This window comes from Dunckerocampus dactyliophorus, chromosome 1, assembly GCF_027744805.1.
Source record: "Dunckerocampus dactyliophorus isolate RoL2022-P2 chromosome 1, RoL_Ddac_1.1, whole genome shotgun sequence".
NCBI lineage: Eukaryota > Metazoa > Chordata > Actinopteri > Syngnathiformes > Syngnathidae > Dunckerocampus > Dunckerocampus dactyliophorus.
The window spans coordinates 34631351-34652464 of NC_072819.1; the positions used below are offsets into that span (position 1 = coordinate 34631351).

The 21114-nt window shown below is 40.8% G+C and overlaps 2 protein-coding genes across 2 annotated transcripts; one reads left to right on the plus strand and one right to left on the minus strand.

The window, feature by feature from the left end:
- Positions 1–48: 48 nt before the first annotated feature.
- Positions 49–5974, plus strand: capza1b (capping actin protein of muscle Z-line subunit alpha 1b). Its single transcript, XM_054778071.1, has 10 exons — positions 49–269; positions 1018–1081; positions 1213–1264; positions 1424–1487; positions 1555–1761; positions 1886–1965; positions 4197–4275; positions 4372–4443; positions 4546–4608; positions 4712–5974. The coding sequence occupies exons 1-10, from the start codon at positions 231–233 to the stop codon at positions 4850–4852; spliced, it is 861 nt and encodes a 286-aa protein (XP_054634046.1). The 5' UTR covers positions 49–230; the 3' UTR covers positions 4853–5974.
- LOC129182229 (CTTNBP2 N-terminal-like protein) lies at positions 4381–20642 on the minus strand. Its single transcript, XM_054778060.1, has 5 exons — positions 20532–20642; positions 18079–18186; positions 9788–10039; positions 9119–9226; positions 4381–8194 (listed from the first exon to the last, which is right to left on the minus strand). The coding sequence occupies exons 1-5, from the start codon at positions 20535–20537 to the stop codon at positions 6911–6913; spliced, it is 1758 nt and encodes a 585-aa protein (XP_054634035.1). The 5' UTR covers positions 20538–20642; the 3' UTR covers positions 4381–6910.
- Between the last annotated feature and the right edge of the window lie 472 nt (positions 20643–21114).

A 21114-nucleotide genomic window follows, 5' to 3' on the forward strand; every position in this document is an offset into this window, starting at 1 on the left:
CGTCAACAGGAAGCAGTTGTAATAAAGAGCGAGAGTTTGACCAACCGCGACTTTGTTCTGTGTCGATCTTGAAAGGTTGATATCTATACATTTAGATATTAGTCACTGAGGCGTGTGGTGTTTTTGTACGTGAACGAAGCCACACTTTTGATACGTTATTGTATAGTATGACAAAAGCATTCACAATGGTTCCCTGTCAGCTGGAGTAGGTGGGGTCACATAGAGCCAAGATGGCTGACTTTGAGGAACCGTTGTCAGACGAAGAGAAGGTTTGAACCTTGTAAACTTGATTTATATACAGATAGCCCTATCTGCTTTATTGTGCTAAGAAGTAACGCTCATACTCCGGAAGAATTCCTTGATTGAATTATGTATAACTATTTCCCAAGCTGTCTTTAGCTTACCACTTAGCCAGTACTGGTGAAGGCTAAGTTAGTTGGCTAGCGAATTAGATTCGCTAGATACTTGTTTAATTAACCATCTTATTGTTCTGCATATACTATAACTATACGGACTTTACTATAAAGTGTAATATGTTTAAATGTCAATTAGTTGTAGTCTGCATTCACCTAACGTGCGTACTAACCGTAAGTTTGTTGGGGTTTTGCTTGGGTCAGATAGATATAGTTGCAGTTCAAATATTTGTGGGCACATGACTTGAGCTAGATATTTTAGGCTGTTTAGTTTGGATGGAGCCTTGAGAATGACCACTTTTTAATCCAAGTCGCAGCAATACTGGAGCAAAAATTCAGATGACGAAGAATAGTGTTTAATGTCCATGAAAATGGAAATTAAAAAGTTGATGCCCCAAAGTAACTGGGTGATATAATACATTGGGCTTGCTGATGTGACAACACACACAACAATACGCCTCATTGAATATGCTCTATTCTCTCAATTGTGCTTCATTGGATGTCAACAGATGCATCTTGCAGAGTTTGCCTGCTGCAACAAACACAATTTTGTGTCACGTCTGTGTTTGATATTCACACTGTTGTTCTATTTTTTGGACGCAAGGTTCGCATAGCGGCCAACTTTGTGATCCGTGCCCCCCCAGGAGAGTTCAATGAGGTCTTCAATGGTAAGAGGTGTCAGACCTTGCCAAAATACAATACCTTGGATGAGCTATGTCTTTATTATTAGTGCGAATATTTTTTAAAGACATATTTCATCGTTTTTTTTCCATTTTTCAATTTGTATTTTTCTTTACAGATGTGCGGCTTCTTCTCAACAATGATAACCTCCTCAGGGAAGGAGCGTCTCAGTAAGTAGCATTTTGTCCAGAAATGCATTGGGAATATGGTGCTGCACTTAAATCACAACTCACCGCCATATTCATGTGGCGTATAAAAATAGGATTAACCCCAACTGGATATACCCTAACTCGTGTTGCTAACGTGTTGCTTCTGTTCCTTTTATACAGCTCCTTTGCCCAGTACAACATGGATCAGTTCACACCTGCCAGACTAGAAGGCTTTGATGACCCGGTATACGTCACCTTAATCTTTCCTTTCAGTCAAAACCTTTTTTAACCTTCCTTAGTTTTCTTCACAGGTCCTAATTACAGAGCATGGGGACTTGGGTCAGGGGCGTTTTTTGGACCCTCGCAACCATTTGTCGTTCCGCTTTGACCACCTTAGAAAAGAAGTGAACGACGTGCAGCCTTATGAAGGAGTCCCATCTCTTAAAGCCTGGAGAGATTCCTGTGACAGCATCCTTTGTGCTTATGTTAAAGAGCACTACCCTACTGGAGTCTGCACAGTAAGGCACACAAGAGTGCTGCAAAGCACAATGATAATATAACACTACTGTATATACTGTACTAATATAACAATATATTTGACCCTTTCTCTGTCTTTATCTATGTAACGTTTGTGTTTCACAGGTGTATGGCAAAACAGTTGATGGTCAGCAGATGATCATAGCCTGCATTGAGGGACATCAGTTTCAACCCAAAAATTTCTGGTATGGTACCTTTCATGCAAAGAGATATCCCACAGCTTAGTATACACAGTCCCTGACAACAGTCTCGTCACATATCCAAGTTGTATGGACAATAAACCATAACTTCACTTTTAGTTGATCATTTGGAATCAGAAATAGCTTATATGAAAGGCAAACATCTCGGCAATCATCTAGATTATGCTTATTATAGCAAAATCTTGTATCTTATCATTATCTTATCATTTAATAAGGACAGAAAGGTAAGATTATACTTGGACAAAAGTCGTGTCGCATACAAAAATAATGTACGGTAGAAATGATATTTTACTAAGAAAAACAAACCTGCTACAATAACAAATTCATATTGTGTATGACTCCCATGAGCTTATAGGACTGCATCAGTACTTATCAGCATTGACTCCAATAACTTACTGACAAAATCAAGAAAGCAGTCTTGCACGACCCCCAGAGTTCATCAGGATGTTCCAAACCACCTCCTTCATCTAACCTCAAACATGCTCAAAGATGTTCATGTCTGGTGACTGGGCTGGCCAATCCTGGAACACCTTGACTTACAGGAACTTCGATGTGGAGGCTGAACTATGAGAAGGAGCGCCATCCTGCTGAAGAATTTGCACTCTCTTGTGATTTGAAAGGTAATGGGCAAGAAGAATTTAGAGACAATTTAAACATTGTGTCGCATTTGCCAAGGCCCACAGATTGTTGAAAGGATGGACAGTGGAAAAGTGCCAGAAAGTAGATTTTTCTGATGAATCATCCATGGAACTGCACAAATGCACAAAAACAGTCAAGTTTGTTGGGGGAAAATCATGGTGTGGGGTTACATCCAGTACGGATATGGATATGCACGGAATCTGCAGAGTGCATGGCAACATGTCAACAGCCTCAAGTAACAAGAAATTCTTGCTGCCCAATCACAAGACATGGGCAAATTCTTCAGCAGGATGGCACTCCTCATTTCAGCCCCCACATCAAAGTTCCTGAAAGCAAAAAAGGTAAAGGTGGTGCTCCAGGATTGGCCAGCCCTGTCACCAGACATGAGCATTATTGAAAATGTCTGGTGTTGGAGGAGGAGGCTTGGAAGATGAAACCACAGAATCTTGATGAACTCCGGGAGTCCTGCAAGACTTTCTTTGAGGGGACAAAAAAAATATGCACGTACGACCGCACCAAGTGAAAGCTGCAAAGCTAGCCTCCCAATTTATATCTAGGAGGGTATAAAAATAAGTGGGGGAGCTGGAGTAAGAAGCCTAAAACCTACCGCCTCCATAAGGAATGGGAAGAGGACTTTTTTTTCTCTCTCTCTCTTTCTCTCTCTCTTTCTCTCTCTCTCTCACAGTCTCATCGTCAAACTTCAAAGTTCTGGGAGTTACTCAGAGTGAGCTAATTAAGTCCAAATACCGTTCCACCTTGACTGATGATCATTTGAGGCTGGCTATCAGCAGCTACAGTTTGGACTATCTGAGGCTTGTTCCATTCAGTGCAAGTCATCAGAGGAAGGTCATGACAAAAATTGTACAAAGTTGTATTGTGCAATATGGGTTCATATGGTAATGCAAGGTACGCCAACATATCTTGCACGTAAAAAGAATACTCAAAATATTTTATGTTTTAAAACATTTTCTGTGTACACAAAAGGCCTATCTCTCAAATATTGTTCACACAAGTGTCTAAATCTGTGTTAGTGAGCTTTCATCATTCCATCCATTCGTCTTCTATGCCGCTGCTTTCAGCATTCATGATTCATAATTGGTCGACCTCAAAGGTGTGGCATATCAAGATGTTGATGAGACAGCATGATTATTGCGCAGGTGTGCCTTAGGTTGGCCACAATAAAAGGCCACTCCAAAATGTGCAGTTTAATTGTATTGGAGGTGGTCCGGGAGGTGTCTGCTCTCAGGGGTGGGGTTGGGCCAGGAGCGTCGGAAAACTAGTATCTGATGTGACCACCATTTGCCTCAAATACCATATACGCATATTCCAGACATAGTTGCAAAATGGTGAGTAATCATGATTGATTAATTTGAAAACTGATTAATCTAATGAAAAAAATCTTATTTGATCATTTTCTAAGTAGCACGCACGCATGTTGAAAAAGTGTGGACAACCCTGGTGTAGGCCATCAGCTACTTTATGGAGATAGTCAATTTATATTGTATATCGGTGACATAATTCAGTCCTGTTGATACTAACTATTGTATGATGAAGCATATCCTTCATTTGCCAAACAGGAATGGACGCTGTAGGTCGGAGTGGAAACTTACTATTGGCCAGTCCACTGCACAGGTGGTGGGAGTGTTGAAAATTCAGGCGAGTTAATATCCGTCTAGTTTTTTAAATATACGTATAAGGATAACAATTTCTGAGTAAAATACAGATTAGTAATGTTGATTATCTTGTTTCCAGGTTCACTACTATGAAGATGGGAATGTGCAGCTGGTTAGTCATAAGGAGGTAGAAGAATCAGTACCAGTGACTGTAAGTAAACCATTAGCCTTTTCCAAATGGTCATATGTTGCTGGCTGCCTAGTTTTATCTAGTTTTGTATTAAATGGATTGACTTGATTGCATTTCAAACAGAGTGAAACTCAGATAGCCAAGGAGTTTGTTGACATCATCAAGCGTGCTGAAAATGACTACCAGGTAAGCTGCACTGTGATTCTTTTTTTTAAATGAAACACAAAGTAAAAAATAAAATAAAATAAATCTTTACCACCTTTACCATCTTTACCACTTTTACCACCAGACCGCAATCGGTGAGAACTACCAGGCCATGTCCGACACAACTTTCAAGGCTTTACGTCGCCAGCTTCCTGTCACGCGCACTAAGATTGACTGGTATAAAATCCTAAATTACAAAATTGGTAAGGAGATGCTAAATGCCTAATGGAAGGTCAGGGACTGGTCAGGGAGATGCTGGTTCCACTGGCCCAACGCAATCATACCCAAGGACTTACCAAAGCAAAACAATATCAGTGTGAGGCAAGGAATCAACTAAAACTCATCAAAACAGAAGATTTGCAGAGTGTAATACATAAGTATGTCTGGTTGTGGGACAACTTTGGTTAGGGAGATGATCATGGTTTTTGTTTGGAGAAAGTGGTTACATCTGAATGTGTGACGTTGGATCAGTTTGTGCAGAGCTGTGTTTAGGACAGCATTGGCGACAACTACAAAACCTTTATTCAGCCACCTAGAAAAGTGGTCAGTTATGTCAGAAGAGTGTGAAGACCAGTGGCCAATGTGTAGTCACACACACCCAAAATCAAGGCAACACAATACATCTGATGTGACAAACAAAGCACACTCTCATATAACAGGGTTTGTAGTACAAATGGCATATTTATATGTGGTTGACATTCATTTGGGAATATGCTGTGCGCCACCAGATGCCCCAACATTATATGGAAGAAAGTAAAGTTTTGCTTATTCAATTAAAAATATGTCATTAGCAGTAACACAATCCTTAGCATAGCTTTTCTCTGGAAAGTTGTATGTACTGTAAGTCTGGCAAATAGGGGAATATTTTTCGTTTGTCCTGTTTAATGTGTCTCCACTCATGCAAGCCATAATGACTGCTATAAGACAACTTCTGTATGTATGTTACAATTCTCTCTTGCATTTTGTTCTGAAAGGAAAACATGTAAACCAAGATTTGCCAAAATCTCTTTCCTATGGTAAAGAACTCCATTCTCCTGCTAATGTATGCAAATTTCTATTTTAAAATGCTGTTTTCTGTTGGATTCTTGAAATATTGTATTGTGACAAATTATGTGTTGGTCATTGCCAAGGGAACTTAAAGCAGTTGCCATTCAAAGCAAATTCATGTGTTACCTGACTTCTGTATGGCTCATCTAACCCTTAAGTATATACCATGAAATCAAAGCAGACATTTTGGATGGATGTGCTCTGTTAAACCCTCACATTATGCTACCAACTGTGTGTTCCCATCAGTGATGCGTTGCCTGTACTGCACCATTCTGTTCTACGAATAAAAGGACTGAACGAGTGCTGGATTGGTGATGTTCTTGCACACTTGACATCAGACAGTGTGAAAAAAAGTTTTTGACAAACTGAGCACAAAGTTTATTTACAGTTTTTGTAAATTATTGGTGAAAATACTCACTTACCTCAACTAATACAATTTGTTGTGTCTGTGATTCCTGAGTTGTCTACTTGTCATAAGTTGTCATAGGAAGACTGAACCACTGTAAGGGCACTTTTAGGGGTTTGTGGTGTTCTTGGTTGCAATACCAGCCATTCTTGCAAACATAGAAAATCACCTAAAACAAATGAAATCTAGTGTGCTCTGTTAGAATGATGTAATACAATGAAAATAATGTGATAGATATGCGTATATAAATGGCTGAGTGGTGAGAATCTGTTTTGATTTGGTTAAAAGTAGAAGTCTCCCTGAATAGAATGTCGATATAGACCCAGTATTGCAGTGCAAGTCTTCTTGCAATCATACTCTTGACAGCATTTAATTTACAGTGTAATGTCTTCAAACAGCCATATGATTTCAAACATTGTGCTGTTATTTTGTGGATTTGTTTCAGTTATTAGCATTCTGAGAGCTATTAAATCTATTAAGTCCATAGAGCAGATTTCTCTGGTTCATGGGCAAGATGCTCTGCACTGCCTTCTTTGTGTAAAGTTAACAAAATCAGGCGTGTGTCAGCTGTCTGCCCTGAGAAGCACACCGGGATATCATCTCAATAGTCCCACAGGGCTTAGTTTACAATTCCAGTGAAGAACTGTCTCTGATGCCAGCTCCTAGAACTCCTACCTGATGGAATCGGTAATTAAAGGTAATCTTTGGGCATCTGCTATATCACCCCTAGATTTTAAACATTGTAGATTCAGCTGTTGAAACATTTGAGGGAATTTTGACATGATACAGCTAGTGCATTAGTAGAAAATGTGTGTTTTATGAAAGAAGGTGTTAACTGCTAGAAGATAAAACCAGGTCCGTTTCTGTTGATCCTTCCTTTCCACAGTTGCTGGGTCCACAGTTCCCTGACAGCTCTGAGAACAGGCTGGTTCGGGCAAAATGACTTGGGGAGCCTGGAGTTGGACTCATGCCTGGCTTCTTGGGAGGAATTGGAGGAGGATGAGTCCTCTCTGATCGAGCGGTGAGTGGGGAGCAAATGCCTGGAGATAGAGGCCCAGAAGGAGACCTGGCTCCAGGAGGTGAAGCTGCTAAATTACGGTAGTCTGTACCAAATGGAGAACTGCTGATTGGTACCAGTTTAACGCCAGCCTGCTGGCTGGTGAACCGGGACAGCACCTGTGTGACTGTGTTGCGGGCCAGCTGCTTGGCTGCGCTGTGCTCTGGTGGGGGAGGGTTGAAAGAGGTGGTGGGTGAGAGGTCTCTGGGGGAAAGAGGGCCACCATGCTGTTGTTGCTCCAGTTCAGCCTGGGATTGGAACTTGTGTCTGGCTGCCTGGAATCGCTGATTGACTCCAGCCTGGTAGGAGGACTGATGGAAGCCTGGGCTGGTGAGACGTTTGGCCAACACTGGTGAGGAAACAGGAGAAGAGGAGAGGGAAGAGGAGGCGGTGCTGGAAGGAGAGTGGGGATAAGGAATAGGATGGATAGGGGAATGTAAGCTTGCTCCTCCTCCATTTTCCGTCACCCCTGTGTTTTCTGTTCCTCTCCCTTCCTGAGTTAGCTCTGTCTCTTTGAGAATGTGGTGGCCATTGACCTTTGACACTATAGACATTTTCGGAGGAGAAATTATTTTTCCATCGGGTTCGGTCTGAACAGATGTCACTACTGTCATCTTGGAGACTGAGTCTTTTACATCTGTCACAGCTTCCTTTGGCCCTTCACTGGTTTCACCCAATATTTTTTTCAGCCGTTCCAGTTCTCTCCTCAGCTCCTTGCTCTTTTCTTCTTCCTCACTGAGTCTGGCTTTCAATTGCTGTCGCTCTGTAGCAAAATCGACAAGATTCCTATCAGACTGAGCCTTGAGCTCTGTCGTCCTGCCCTTTTCATCTTCAAGTAGCCCCCTTAGCTTCTCCACAATGCTTGTCTCTTCTTGAAGCAAAGTACGGAGCTGTGAGACCTTCTGAGCCTCCTCCTGGGCTCGGCTGCTGGCCTTCTGGAGCTCAGAGGTGAGAGTTGATGAAAGCTGCTGCTGCTGGGTTATTGACTCCTCTGCCTGGCACTTTGCCTGAGCCTGTTCCCTCTCTAGCCGCTGCACTGATGCTCGCTCAATTTCAAGCTGGAGAGAAAAAGTCAGAGATTAAAACCTAGTTTTACTATGGCCACAAGGAGGCACAATAACACTGCTTTGTTAAATTGTCACACAGGATGTTAAGTAACTGATATATTTTCCACAAATTCATTTGTTCTGCAAATCTGCAATGGGACACTCAGTTTTTGTAAATTCAACCTATTTATATAATTTTCTATACCACTTGTCCTCATTAGGGTCATGGGTGAGCTGGAGCCTATCCCACCTGACTTTTATTTATGGATCATTAAATGAGGACTATGTTGCTTAAAAGCTTGGTTGCATTATAAAAGCAATGGGATGGTGATGTGACGTAATTATGAGTGCATGTCGCTGTTGGCCTAGTGACAATAAGAAGCATAGAAGATCGATGGATGTAGCTGCTGGACATCCATCTCCGTCTGTCTTTATTGTCCACTATACTTGGACAATAAAGGCATACGGAGACTGGGAGACACTCAGGGCCATCGTCTTACGTAAGGCACTAACAAGCTATGTCGTGCCTGATGCTGTGCTTGCTGTGTGTGCATGAGCTGACCTCACACTGGACGTGTGGATCCATTATCGCACATTTCCTGAAGCCATGAACCCCAGGCATGACTACTAAACAATGGGCTCTTCCTCATCTGTTTCCTCACTATGAACCGTGTGCTTGTGCATAATGGTGCCTGTGTATGCTCTTGAACTTTAACAGGCCTAGCCCTGCCCGCCCCACTGAGTTAGACAATGGAGCCCCACTGATGCTTTCCTGCTTGTTACAGTAAATCACAGCTTTCAGTAGAACTGGAAAACAGACAGAAAGGAGAGGTACAGATGAAAAATGAAAGCAAAGCAATCTCCTCTCTCTGTGTATCAGCAAGTTGAAGAGTGAAACACATAAGCTGATCCAGATCCATTACATGTTGGTCACACCTGTTGCAACAGTTTGTCTCTCTCTGTTTGCAGTATCAATGAGAAATTGTCACTCTGTACAGATTCATGGGCATGCCGCTGTTTCTCTTCCTCTAGATCAGCTATCATCTGTTCAACACAAAACAAATGGATAACATTATAAGTGTGAAAAACAGGAAAAAAATGTTGTCTCCAACGAATCAACCTTTAGAGTGTCATTAAAAGATACAAATTAAAAAATCTCTGTCGTTATAAGCCTTTTTCTTGATATCATGAATGGATTGACTCACTCCAAAACTTCAAAGAATACCTACCCAGCATGTAAAATACAGGTTGAGAAACCCATCACAATGATAACCTAACCTGCATGGAGGGGGTCATAATAATAACATAGCATGCTTTCGAAGCACCTAAGGATGTTTTACATTGGCTTGGCAGTAGTTTTACTGTATCCCCTTAAGGCTGGCCCGGGTGTCGTTTCAGCGGGATTGAATTCCGGTGTCCAAAACATGGAGCACCAATACATACAGTATTTACACGCACAATCAGCGTATTGTATGAGAATACTGTAAGCTTCTTTGTGACACTTGCAGAGTTTTTGGAATCATGACCACACGCAAACCGAAATGCAACTGGGCGAGCATTTACAACCTGAAAAAAGGCGTGAAAAGGGTGTGAATGGTCTCTTACTCTTTTGTGTCTGCTCTCAGTCGCTGCCAACTGTCTCATCATCCTTTCTTGCATTTTCTTGCAGTGGGCCATGACCAGTTTCAGGACAGCTAAAGGGTTTGGGCCCACTGCCTGTCTGTGCAGGTATGCACGAGTTTGGGCAAATGTGTTTCGGTTCTCTTCTGCTGTGCTGTCCCGTTGCAAGGCCAGAAATGGATCGCTGAGGTCATACTGGCCATAACGCTCCTGGATGAAAGCATCTTTGTGTTGAGCCTAATGGACACAAACAACGGATCTTGTGATGTTTAATACACTGATAAACTGACAGAATGTCCATAAAAAAATACCAGCAAGTATTTACATAACTTTGATTAGGATAAGGATTGTGGACCTTTTGATGGCAATGAACCAGATGTAAATAGTGGTCTTGATGACAAGAATATAACATAGTAAGGGTGGAGGTACGGTCAAGTGTATACATCAAAATAAATACACTTATTCTGGGTACATTGCTAGTGTTCATATAAATACAATAAAACATGAAGACCATTTACAGTATGTAAGCATAGACACTTAACACATCACCAAGAGGCACATGAGGATCGACCTGTGTGCAGGAAATCTGTGCAGTGATGTTTTCTGTCAGTGTGAGTGTAAGCAGATGGTCTTTCCCCTCAACCAAAACACAAAGAGAAGAGGCTGTACACCCCCCACAAGGAGCAGATGTTAATTCCTCCCCAGGGATGGAGGAGTGAAGGATCAGGCCATGAAATCAAACAGACACTTTAGCTGTTGGATTGTACTGGGAGCTGGGCGATATTGCCAGAAAAATAATATCTCAGATTTTTCACAAAAAAATCTATTTTTTCCAATTTTCTAATTTCTAAAGAAAACAATAGGTACAAATGACAGAGATCATTCAAAACAAGTTTTGCTTTTATTTTTTATCAAAAACAAAAGTAACCCCTATTTCCCTCCTGGAATTTAAAGTGTCAGTTGTTCTTTAGTTAAAAAAAATTCACTTTGTAGTTTGAAAGGAGACAGACTTGTTTACTTTCATATGCTGCACCATTTCCCAAAAACATTAACAAGGAATTCTTTCATTGCTGAATCTGAAGAAGAACACACAATGCCATTTTTCATTATCTCTAGCTTCAAACGCCACAACTAACAGGGATACATCTGGTTGCAGTGGTCTCGTTCCCCTCGTAAAAAGTTTCTCCCACTGTGCTGGATGTCTCTGTTTTAGATGCTGGAATTAGTTTGTTGTGCTTTTGTTGCAATAGGACACATTTGTGCTTGTGCAGTAATTGTTCCATGTCTGTTTCTGCAAACCCAAACCACTTCCAGGGTCTCGGCAAGTTTCAATAACTCAAATATAACACTTTTAACACTTTTTACACTAGCAAAAAAGTAGATAAGACATGAAAGAAAATCGTTGGCCTAGAATTACTTGCAAAGCAAGGACATTTGTTCACAGCTCTTTCACATTGGAATACACACATATGCTTAACTTAACAAGTAATTCAACTTTGCTGTGGTCTTTCTTTAAATTTTCGCTGCTATGCTATGCTATGTTGCGTGCACTGCAGACTAGCTTGTCGTGCTAGACAAAGTCTGGTCGAGCTGTACGGGCACTTTAGTTCCTTTTTGTAGTTATGTTGTAGTGTCCTCAAAAATTGAAAACATTTAAAAGCGAGACTGACGTTTATGAATTTCAACCTGAATAAGTTTTTAAGACCTTTCAAAATCATATGAAGACATTTTTTGAGATTTTAAGACCATTTTAAACTGTTTAAGGTCTAATTCAATTAATAATTGAATAATTTGAGTTGCAATTTTTCAAGACTTTTTAAGACCCCGTGGATACCCTGAGTTCCAAACGACTGACGAGGCTATTCATTTCTTGGCAACTCCTCACATGGCTCTCGTTAGGGGTGGCAGTAGCCACGCTGTTGCTATGTGTGCATCTCTGTTAAGGAAACGTAAGCAAGCCCCCGGGGGCAAAAAGTGTACCGCAGCAATAGGAGAAAAACACTCAAATGTTTTTATTTTTTAAAAATGTTAACTACCGTAGTCGATAAAATCGATATATTGCATAGATTATACCTTATCTAGAAAATAGATCTTCAAATTGAACAAGACATATTCATCTTGAAAGAGCCAGTTGTTTAAGGGAAGCAGATAAGTAATGAAGGATGATTTTGCACTGTTGTAATTCTGAAACATTTCAGGGTCAGCTGGTAGATGCTATAATCTGACCACACATCATTTCAGTTCACACCTCGGCCTTCATGACAATCCTGGCTGTCCTCCACCGCAGTCTTCAAAGAAGCCCATCATCTCTCTGCTCAAACATGCATGGATTGTAAGAAAACGTCTCTCTCCACGGCCGCACTCTGGCAATCTTTTTCTTCCACTTGCTCACAGGCTCCAACAATGTAAACACATACACACACACCCCCTGAAGACATCAGTAAAGCCGCTATATTTAAGTCCCTGTTTCTGGCTGAACAAAGAATGTGACCCACAGAATAGAGATGAGAGGACTTGCACAAAGACACTTTCTCAATACCTTCAGTCCTACCCATTGTGTCCATGTCTGATCCACTACGCTTCAATATGACAAGGGGTTCAGAATGTCTGTCTTTCTTTCCTTTTTGTGTATGTGTCAGTATGTGTCTCCACACCATTGTCGATTAGTTGTTTTTGTCGTGAACAGACCGCAGTGCTACTTTCTCTTGTTAAGAACAAACTTTTAAACCACCCCTCCAGGGACCAGCTAAGATTGCGAGTGTGCATACCATTTTCTTTTAGCGGGATACTTCTATTTATAATAACCATGCATATTTTGTTTTATGAGAGTGTTGCAAGGCTGTCATTTCTGTGTAATCACAGCATGACAGCATAAAGCATGACAATATGCCAAGAAACTAACTGAACAATAATTATGGCCCTTGAATATGTAGCAAGCATGTAAACAGTCCTTTACTACTTCCTGGAATGTTTTTTGCCGCACATTTTTTAAATAAGCTATATCACATCCAGCAGCTATTATGTGTAACCGACAGGGCTGGTGTTTTACACCTGCAGGGATCTGCCGTTGTTCAATTAACTGAAGCCGCAAGGCACAGTCACAGCTTTGTGTGAGCCGGGAGAGGCCACAGAGTCTTGTTACCACAGTGAGACCATGTATAGACGCTCAAACAATGAATTGCTGCAGGCGTGGACATTACCACTTCCAATGGTATTATTGAGTGCATTTCTCCTGTTACACATGTACAATCAAGCCTTTCAGGTCATTCCTGAATGATCCCATGGAAGGTATTAACTGATAGTCAAATGAGGATAGATGGATATGCATGCACCTGTGTGATGTCAGTTACTGAGTCCATCTGAGTATGCAGATGACATGTTTGTGCTTGGCTACAAATGGGTGTTTGCATAACTTTCAGAATTTGCCTCCAGGGTAACTCCTCATGTCCGCCAGCCTTGAAGTGTGGGGGGTTTCATGGAAAAACGTATGCATTCCTTGAGAATTAGCTCTTCGCAGTATCACAAACAAAAGGGCAGCAGGACCAGACACGTCATGTATGAAAAGCCTCTTTAGTAAAAACCTAAACTTGAAAAACGCATTTGCCATGTTTTGAATCTGGAAGTCTACCAAAGCTGTAAGATAAAATAGGCTATGTGAAATATTTTAGAGCAGCGATTCTCAACTGGTGGTCGTGACCCAAAAGTGGGTCACGGACCCATTTTCAGCGGGTCGCAGGTCTATGCCTGGGCAAAAAACAATAATAATGTAATGAGTCAATCTCATTCAGTCATGTTCACGAGCGACTTCGGTCGAGCTTAAGCGGGAAGGGAAGCGATCAAGCAAAGACTTAACCTGCCATCTGTCCGACACACAGCGGCAGATATCTGCTGGAGAAGAGTGCGCCACAAAAAGAGGATGCATCTGTGTAGGCTCTCAGTCGTACAGGAGTTGTCCATCGAGGGAAAGGCTTCTTGAGACGTCATCTGTACTTCTGTGAAGAAGGTGTCGGACGTTTCACTCCTCATCCGAAGAGCTTCGTCAGCGAACTAATAAGTGCTGGTAGCCTAGGCCTTAAATACAGTAAGAGTGGGCGGAGTGAGCCAGGGCCGAGCCAGAACAATAGATGCTAACGAGCCACTTCAGAGTCGTTCATACCCAACTCAGGGAGCGACACTTCCCTTTTATCGGAGGTGCTAATGGCAGGAGAAGATTATACCTACTCCGCCCAGGCTTAGTGTAAGGAACCAATAGGAGGAGGGTGTCCGCCCACTCTTACTGTATTTAAGGCCTAGGCTACCAGCACTTATTAGTTCGCTGACGAAGCTCTTCGGATGAGGAGCGAAACGTCCGACACCTTCTTCACAGAAGTACAGATGACGTCTCAAGATGCCTTTCCCACAAAAAGAGGATGGCACCTCAACATTGCAGTTCACATTGTGTTGCAAATAGTCCCTTTTAAAAATAAGATTTGAGAAGTTTGAGTTGAAAGAAATTCCGCAATTTACGTCCCGCAGCCAAACCAGTTCAGAACCACTGTTTTTGTTGTCATTTAAAATACCGTAACTTGTCTTGACATTAGTGACACATTCACTGGGTGAATCGCCTTACTGAACTTGACCGTGTGCATTGCTTCCTTGGTAGTTAAACAATTTAAGCAATGTTCACATATTCAAAGTTGATCATTTCTGCTTGTTTTATCTACAACTGTCATCCAGGAACTTAAATATAGTACTGGCGAAAAATGTGATGACATCATGCACTACCCATATCCAGATTGGACTTAAGTGTCTCATGTTGACACGACTACGCCCTATTGTTATGCGCCAAGACGAATAAAACAAGAGGCAGGAAGAGAAATGACATTTCCAGTGTATGCTTTTTGAAGCAAAGTAATGTGCTTGAGGATCATTCCTTATCCTCAACGCTTCAGACACAATGACCTTACTCCTTGTGGGTTGTACAATGATGTACACTTGAGCGAAACAGCACTCCAAAAAATTATACATTGACTTTTTTTGTTAATACATTAGTTACTTTATTTACCTAAACTATTAATTTTATCTACCATGAACTTGTTGCACAAAACAGTTAATTTAATTAACATTAATTATTAATGTGTTTTCAATGGACAAATACTAGTATACGAACAGCCATTCCTGAGAGAAAGGCTATCATGAGGGGTGTCATGAGACACTCAGTTCACAAGACGAGATGGTACATAAGATTGGGTTTATGAGACGAGACAAGATTTTAACTTACTGTTGAGAAAAGTGCAATGAAAAATACATGACAATATATTACAATCTACTAATTCAATTTCTACGACGTTACACTCTTCTAAACCCATTGAGACAAAGAGACTGTATGACTGGCAAAAGGGCTCACTACGTTCATGCTGTTGTTCTATGGAACAAACCCGCCAAGGTGCTAAAAGAAATGCACAGAGTGAACTCTCTTCCTGCCTGTTTGGAGGAGAGAGACGAGGAAAACAGACACGCATGCACATGGCAAAATATTGAAGATCGCAAAATTATCGAGTTCATTTTCATTTATTCATTCATTCATTCATTTATTTATTTATTATTTTCCCACGCCTAGTGCCTTTCTGACCAAACATTTTTGAAATTTATAAAGCACTGCATGACTAAACAAGGATATGACATAATATGACTGATGTTAAAAAGCTGTGTGAGTTGGGCCACAGCATTTTAATCACATAAATGTGATGCACTGTAATGAGAAAGTAAAAAAAAAAATCAATCCATTGTCTGGCATGCACAATAATTTATGATCGCAATCTGGGGCAAAAAAAAAAACTGGCAATTGTTTCAGTGTTTGACATTCTAAGTTTAGGATGGAGAAACAGTAATTAGCACAGAGCAAAAGCTCTACAACCACTTTCATGTCTTAAACTGGCATTCCTTTGAGCTATCAAGTCCTCTGTGCCATTCATGCTTGACAGAGGACTATATTTGCTTCTACGTTAGATAAAGACAAGTCTAAAGATGTGCCACTCCCATTGGAATTTGACCTGGTGTCATGTTCTCAGGAATTTTCCCTCAAGTAAAATTGTTTATCCATGTCCTTAGTAATGGAACCTAAAACTGAGTTTCTGATGGTGCAATATTTACAGTAATTAAACACTGACAGGGAACATTTGTTGTTTTTTATAAGCGACACAATCACCTCAGAAATATAGTCCATTGTATCTGCTGCTGAGAAAACAGATTTGAGAAAGAGCTGATCTCTTTTGTTCCTCTCACACACAACTTTTTAAATTATTCTAACATGACAATGTTAAGTGAATTATTTGAGTTAAGCAGGATTATAGGCAAACACGTTGGTGACAAGGATTCTTCTCAGTTGTGTTCATGAAAAGGATAAAGTAATAGGTTAAAGACGACAGTGTCAGCAGATGTGCTTACACACACAGTAGTAGACAGGTCACAGAGGAAAGAAAGGAAGTCAGTGATTTGAGTAGACTATGTACATCCGCCGCACAATCAACACACAACCTCTAAACGGCCCTCTAGAGACCACAGATGAATGTGTGTGCGTATCTGTATTTGAGCAGATGGGACCAGGGTCACGGTTAATTATGAAAGATGCCCTGTAATATTGCTTTGTGAGGGGTGGGATGAAAGGAAAGCAATGAAGAATCAGTAAAGCTTCGCCATACAAAGACGGACAATGAATGACAGTCCGTTTACCCCAAGCAGATGACTGCTTGGTTATATAAAGCATGTATCCACTTTTGGATAGACTTCACTGGCAAGACTGAAACGCTACAATACAATAATGGCTGCTTCCTAGGTGTGTAACGATTCGTTTTAATAACAATTCCATTCATATCACTATTCGTGGTTGCCAATACGATTCAAGGACGATATTGGTTTAAAACGATACAATCCGAAACGATTCAGTATCTTTTTAGCCAAAAATTCAACAAGTGTGACTGTGAAATAAATACCTGGACAGTGAACAATGCAGGAGAAGTTTCCCGTTGTTTTTTGGAAGGGAATCAGGTATAAATTACTAATAATCCGGACATATTCAAGAATAAATTATCAATGAGTACAAAAAAATATAAAAAAATGCAATCCAAAATCAGGATGAACAGAGGGTGGTATAGCTTGCCATGATTAATTATTTACTTTAAATAGTACAATCCAATACTGTATGAAGTGAATCAATTGACCAAAAGAAGAAGAAACAAACTGTATTTCACAGAGCCACTACAACTCCCATGACCACCACATACGCCGAAGACGATGACGTCACAGATAGGCAGACTGAACCAGTAACGTTTAACGTCTTTATCATTAAAAGTACTAAAAAAAACACACACATCCAAATAACGCCAGCCCCACTTAAATCCATTGCTTCATTTTCCTAGTATCGATTCAATCGATTGATTACATTTTAAATGATGTTAGATCGATATACTGTATATCATCCGGAATGGAAATTTGCTAAACACAGATCGATGTAGTTGGATCATAGGAATATAAATCGATGCATCGATGTAGTGCATGAATTGTTACTTCCGTTTGCTCATTAAACCTTAGTTAGAAGACATGCTTTGAGGGCATCCAAGCATGGAGCAACTGCTGTGGCCGTGAGAGTGAAAAGCAATCATGGGCCTGGAGAAATCCCACTGAGGCCTCTGCAAACCATTCTAGCTGTGGGTTGGCCATCCTGTCTCGCTTGAACATGGATGAATGACCTGCACAATGAGGAACAACCGAGCCCATGTGAGGAACAGTCATCAATGTTACTGATTTGTCAGCGGCTGCGGGACATATATTCAGAACGAATCGGACTGAGTTCTTATAAGAGCCTGAAGCCATGTTTTCAAATAATTTTCTTATAGACTGCCTGTATGAAAAGAACTATACAAATAATTAGTTGATTGATGGTATGCCCCAGTTCAGACTATCAAATGCAATTAGGCCCAGTTAATTTTCAGTTTCAGCAGTTTTTCCCCCAGATTACAACAAAATCACTCTTTTTCCACAAGACTCAGTAAACTGCCATAATGTTGACACTGGTGGAACCAGCAAGAATCCTGCTCCATTGTCCGTACTCGCGCTGTGTTTCCTTGGTTTCCTGTTTACATATCCCCTCTCTGTTGGCTGACATTCTTTTGGCAAGTGTAATGCTGAGACAGGTTCATGTTAGCCTTTAAAGATAGCAAGGCCACATTAGCGGCTATTCAGTGCTATGCTGTCTGAGTCTAGCGGGATATTTCAATGTTGGTGATTGTTGTACTTACTCGAAAGGCATGAATGACCACCTCTTGGGCCTCTAGCTCTCCTTCCAAGACACTCAGGAGTGTCAGCAGCTCTGCTCTGCTCAGAGCCTCCACATTCATCTTGTCCTCCTGAAGATAGAGAATAGAGGCATATGGAGTGACAGACCGACGGCTCAACCAAAAAGCTAAACCATTCAGGGTTTGTTGCTACACACTTACAATTCACAGTAACCCTGACTTTAATATTCTGGTAAATCATGTTATTATATTGTGTTGAATGTGTTGAGGCAGGATTATTTTGAGGTGCGTCGGTGCAGTGATTTGTGCATGTGCTTGCGCAATGACCTCAGTGTTGTTTAAAAATAGTTCAGTCTGAATGTAATGTAATATGCTTTTCATAGAATTTCTCACACAATCTCAGTCTCACAGAGTTCTTTTCTGAGCTGTAAACTGGATGTCATTAGCATTTCTGTATGTTAAATTGCAAAGGAACCAAGGACAATTGTTTGTTTCAAGACTACACAAAGGTACATTTCCTCTCTCATTGTATGATTCATCAGCTGAGTCTAGCATACTAGTAAGTAGTCGGAGGGGCCAGACATAACACACCTCTTCTTTTAATTAAGCGGAAACGTCTGATGATGTTCAGGTCCTAATAATAACATGCAAGCACGTAATTAGGAGTGTTAATTACATGTCTGTCAGCTACAGGGGTCAGCCTAAGAGACCTTACAACGTCCCACTGCTGTATTTTTTGTGTAAAAAAGAAGTTGTTAAGTCTGAGTAAGAAGAGTTACTGATGATGTCTTCTAGTCAAAGAGATATGCCGGCCTTCCTGTTTGCCAGCAATATTACAGTATTACTATAATAATGATCAGGATGCCTAAATAAGCCGCAAATGCATTTCTGGATTTTAAGGGTAGTTTGCGCAGTGCAATGTCAATTCCTCCACCCTTACATTAAATCATTCTTGCCCTGAAAAAAAGTGACTCTTTTGTTATCTTTCTTTGTGACTTGAAATCATCAGTTTTCAGACTGATCTTGCTGATGTTTCCTTTAACTTTAGCAATGTACAACATTTTGGGTCAAATTCACAAATGTCTCTTGACTTTGAGATATTTATCTACCTGTCATTTTGTGTTGTAAACTTCCAATTAATGTATCATCTCCAAGGTGGATATGCTTTCTTTAGCATGATTTTGGATGCACCCACCTGTCTACATGATGCATACCATTTGAAATTCTTTATGATGGGTGTGTATTGTAACATGCGCGTTGTAAAATCCCAGACTCCTATATCACAGTGAACTCTCACCAGATCAAGATTGTAGTACATCCAGAAATGTATATCAGTACTTCATTTTAACTGTTAAGATCACAGATTGCAACTGCTCACTCATTGATTTCACAGTGGACAAATGTTGAAGCTTTAGCAGAGCATCTGCAAGGTCTGAACCTTGCATACACTTTAAAATGGGCTTTCCAAAATGCCTTCTTTATCCTGTGGCTAAACCAGCTCAAAAGAGACATTTTTTTGCAACAAGCTATATTTTTGAGAATTTGGGTGTGAGATTAGACTTAGCTGTGGTTTTCGGAAATGTAAAATACATGTTTATGTCACCTCACTGGAAACAGCAACAAAGTGTCAACCACTGGCTTCTTTCTCACTGAAAGTTCACGTCTGGGGTGGTTTAGACAGTCAACTGTCAGTGTGGACCAAATTTGTAGGTCATGTCACCTGATACCTTTAGTTCGGTTTCCATGAAGAATCATTCCAACATTCCAGGGATGCCCACACAGTGGGAGTCAATGCTCAAGAACAAATATGAATCCCACTCTAAAGCTTGCCGGGTTTCGAGTGTCTCCAACCTTGTCAAATCTACAAAACTACAGTAGATGTGCGCTGAGTGCCCGTATGTCCTTGTTCATTGTACTTTGTCTTCATGTAGGAAGGATGTGCCTTCATATCCTGCAGGTACGTGTGCAGGACAGATTTGACGTGTGTGTTCAAAGCAATAAATGATTAATGTGGTCACTCAGGACCAGAAGAGGCTCCACCTGCAACACTAGCCCTTGTCTGAAACAGGGGGCTGCCATTAGTTTTACAGGCAGCATTGCATGTCACTGGTAAGTGTGAGGCACATCAGGAAAATATTCAATTTGTTACGTCTACAGATTGAATAGAGTGATAATGGCTAGATCAATACTGCATCAATATTCCTTTGGGTGCTTACTCCCATTACCCAGAAAATGAACTCAGCATAAAACCACCGAATTACAGCAATTACTAGCCATTATTCTGACATATTATATACGCAAATTTCAGTCAATCACAAATGCGACAATTCAATGTGCTCTGATGGGACACATATCTATAGTTCTCCCATCTGTCTTGCTCTAAACTCCAATTTCAGTCACATAAGAAATGGAAGGACATATTAAGCACTTCAACCCTGCTCTGTGTTAAAACATACCTTCATACACTCCGTCCTGCTTGCGTCCAAACTCCACAAATGTTGAGATTGTTGATCCTACAAGAATCGGAGCATCAGACCGCTGTCAAAGGAGCGCCGACTCGAAACCCCAACAACAGACATTCATTGACAAAGCAGCCAGCCAATAGCATGCGTGCTGTCTCTTAATGTGACCAATGGTAGCCTTGTTTTTCGCTTGGGGGCGGGGATTAGGGCGTTTCTCGTTCGGGTTGACAAGGCTCTTTGTTTCGGACGTCCAGTTATGATTGTGGCTCACAACCACGTTTATATCTTTTTTCCACACATTGAAAATGTACAACAATGTATGTTTTGTGTATCTTATTGGTGGCATTGAATGCACAAGTAGATTTTGTGCAGCATAAACCTAGACAAATGTGTCACAAATTATAATCAACACATATTTAATCTGCTCTTCTAGACACTTTAGTAACTTTTAAGTGAATCAAGAGAATCATCCATCCATCCATCCATCCATCCATTTTCTATACCTTACTACTTAAATTGTCTATTACAGGAAGCATCATGGGTACGAATTTACAGTGTTTTATCGCCTCTTAGTGGT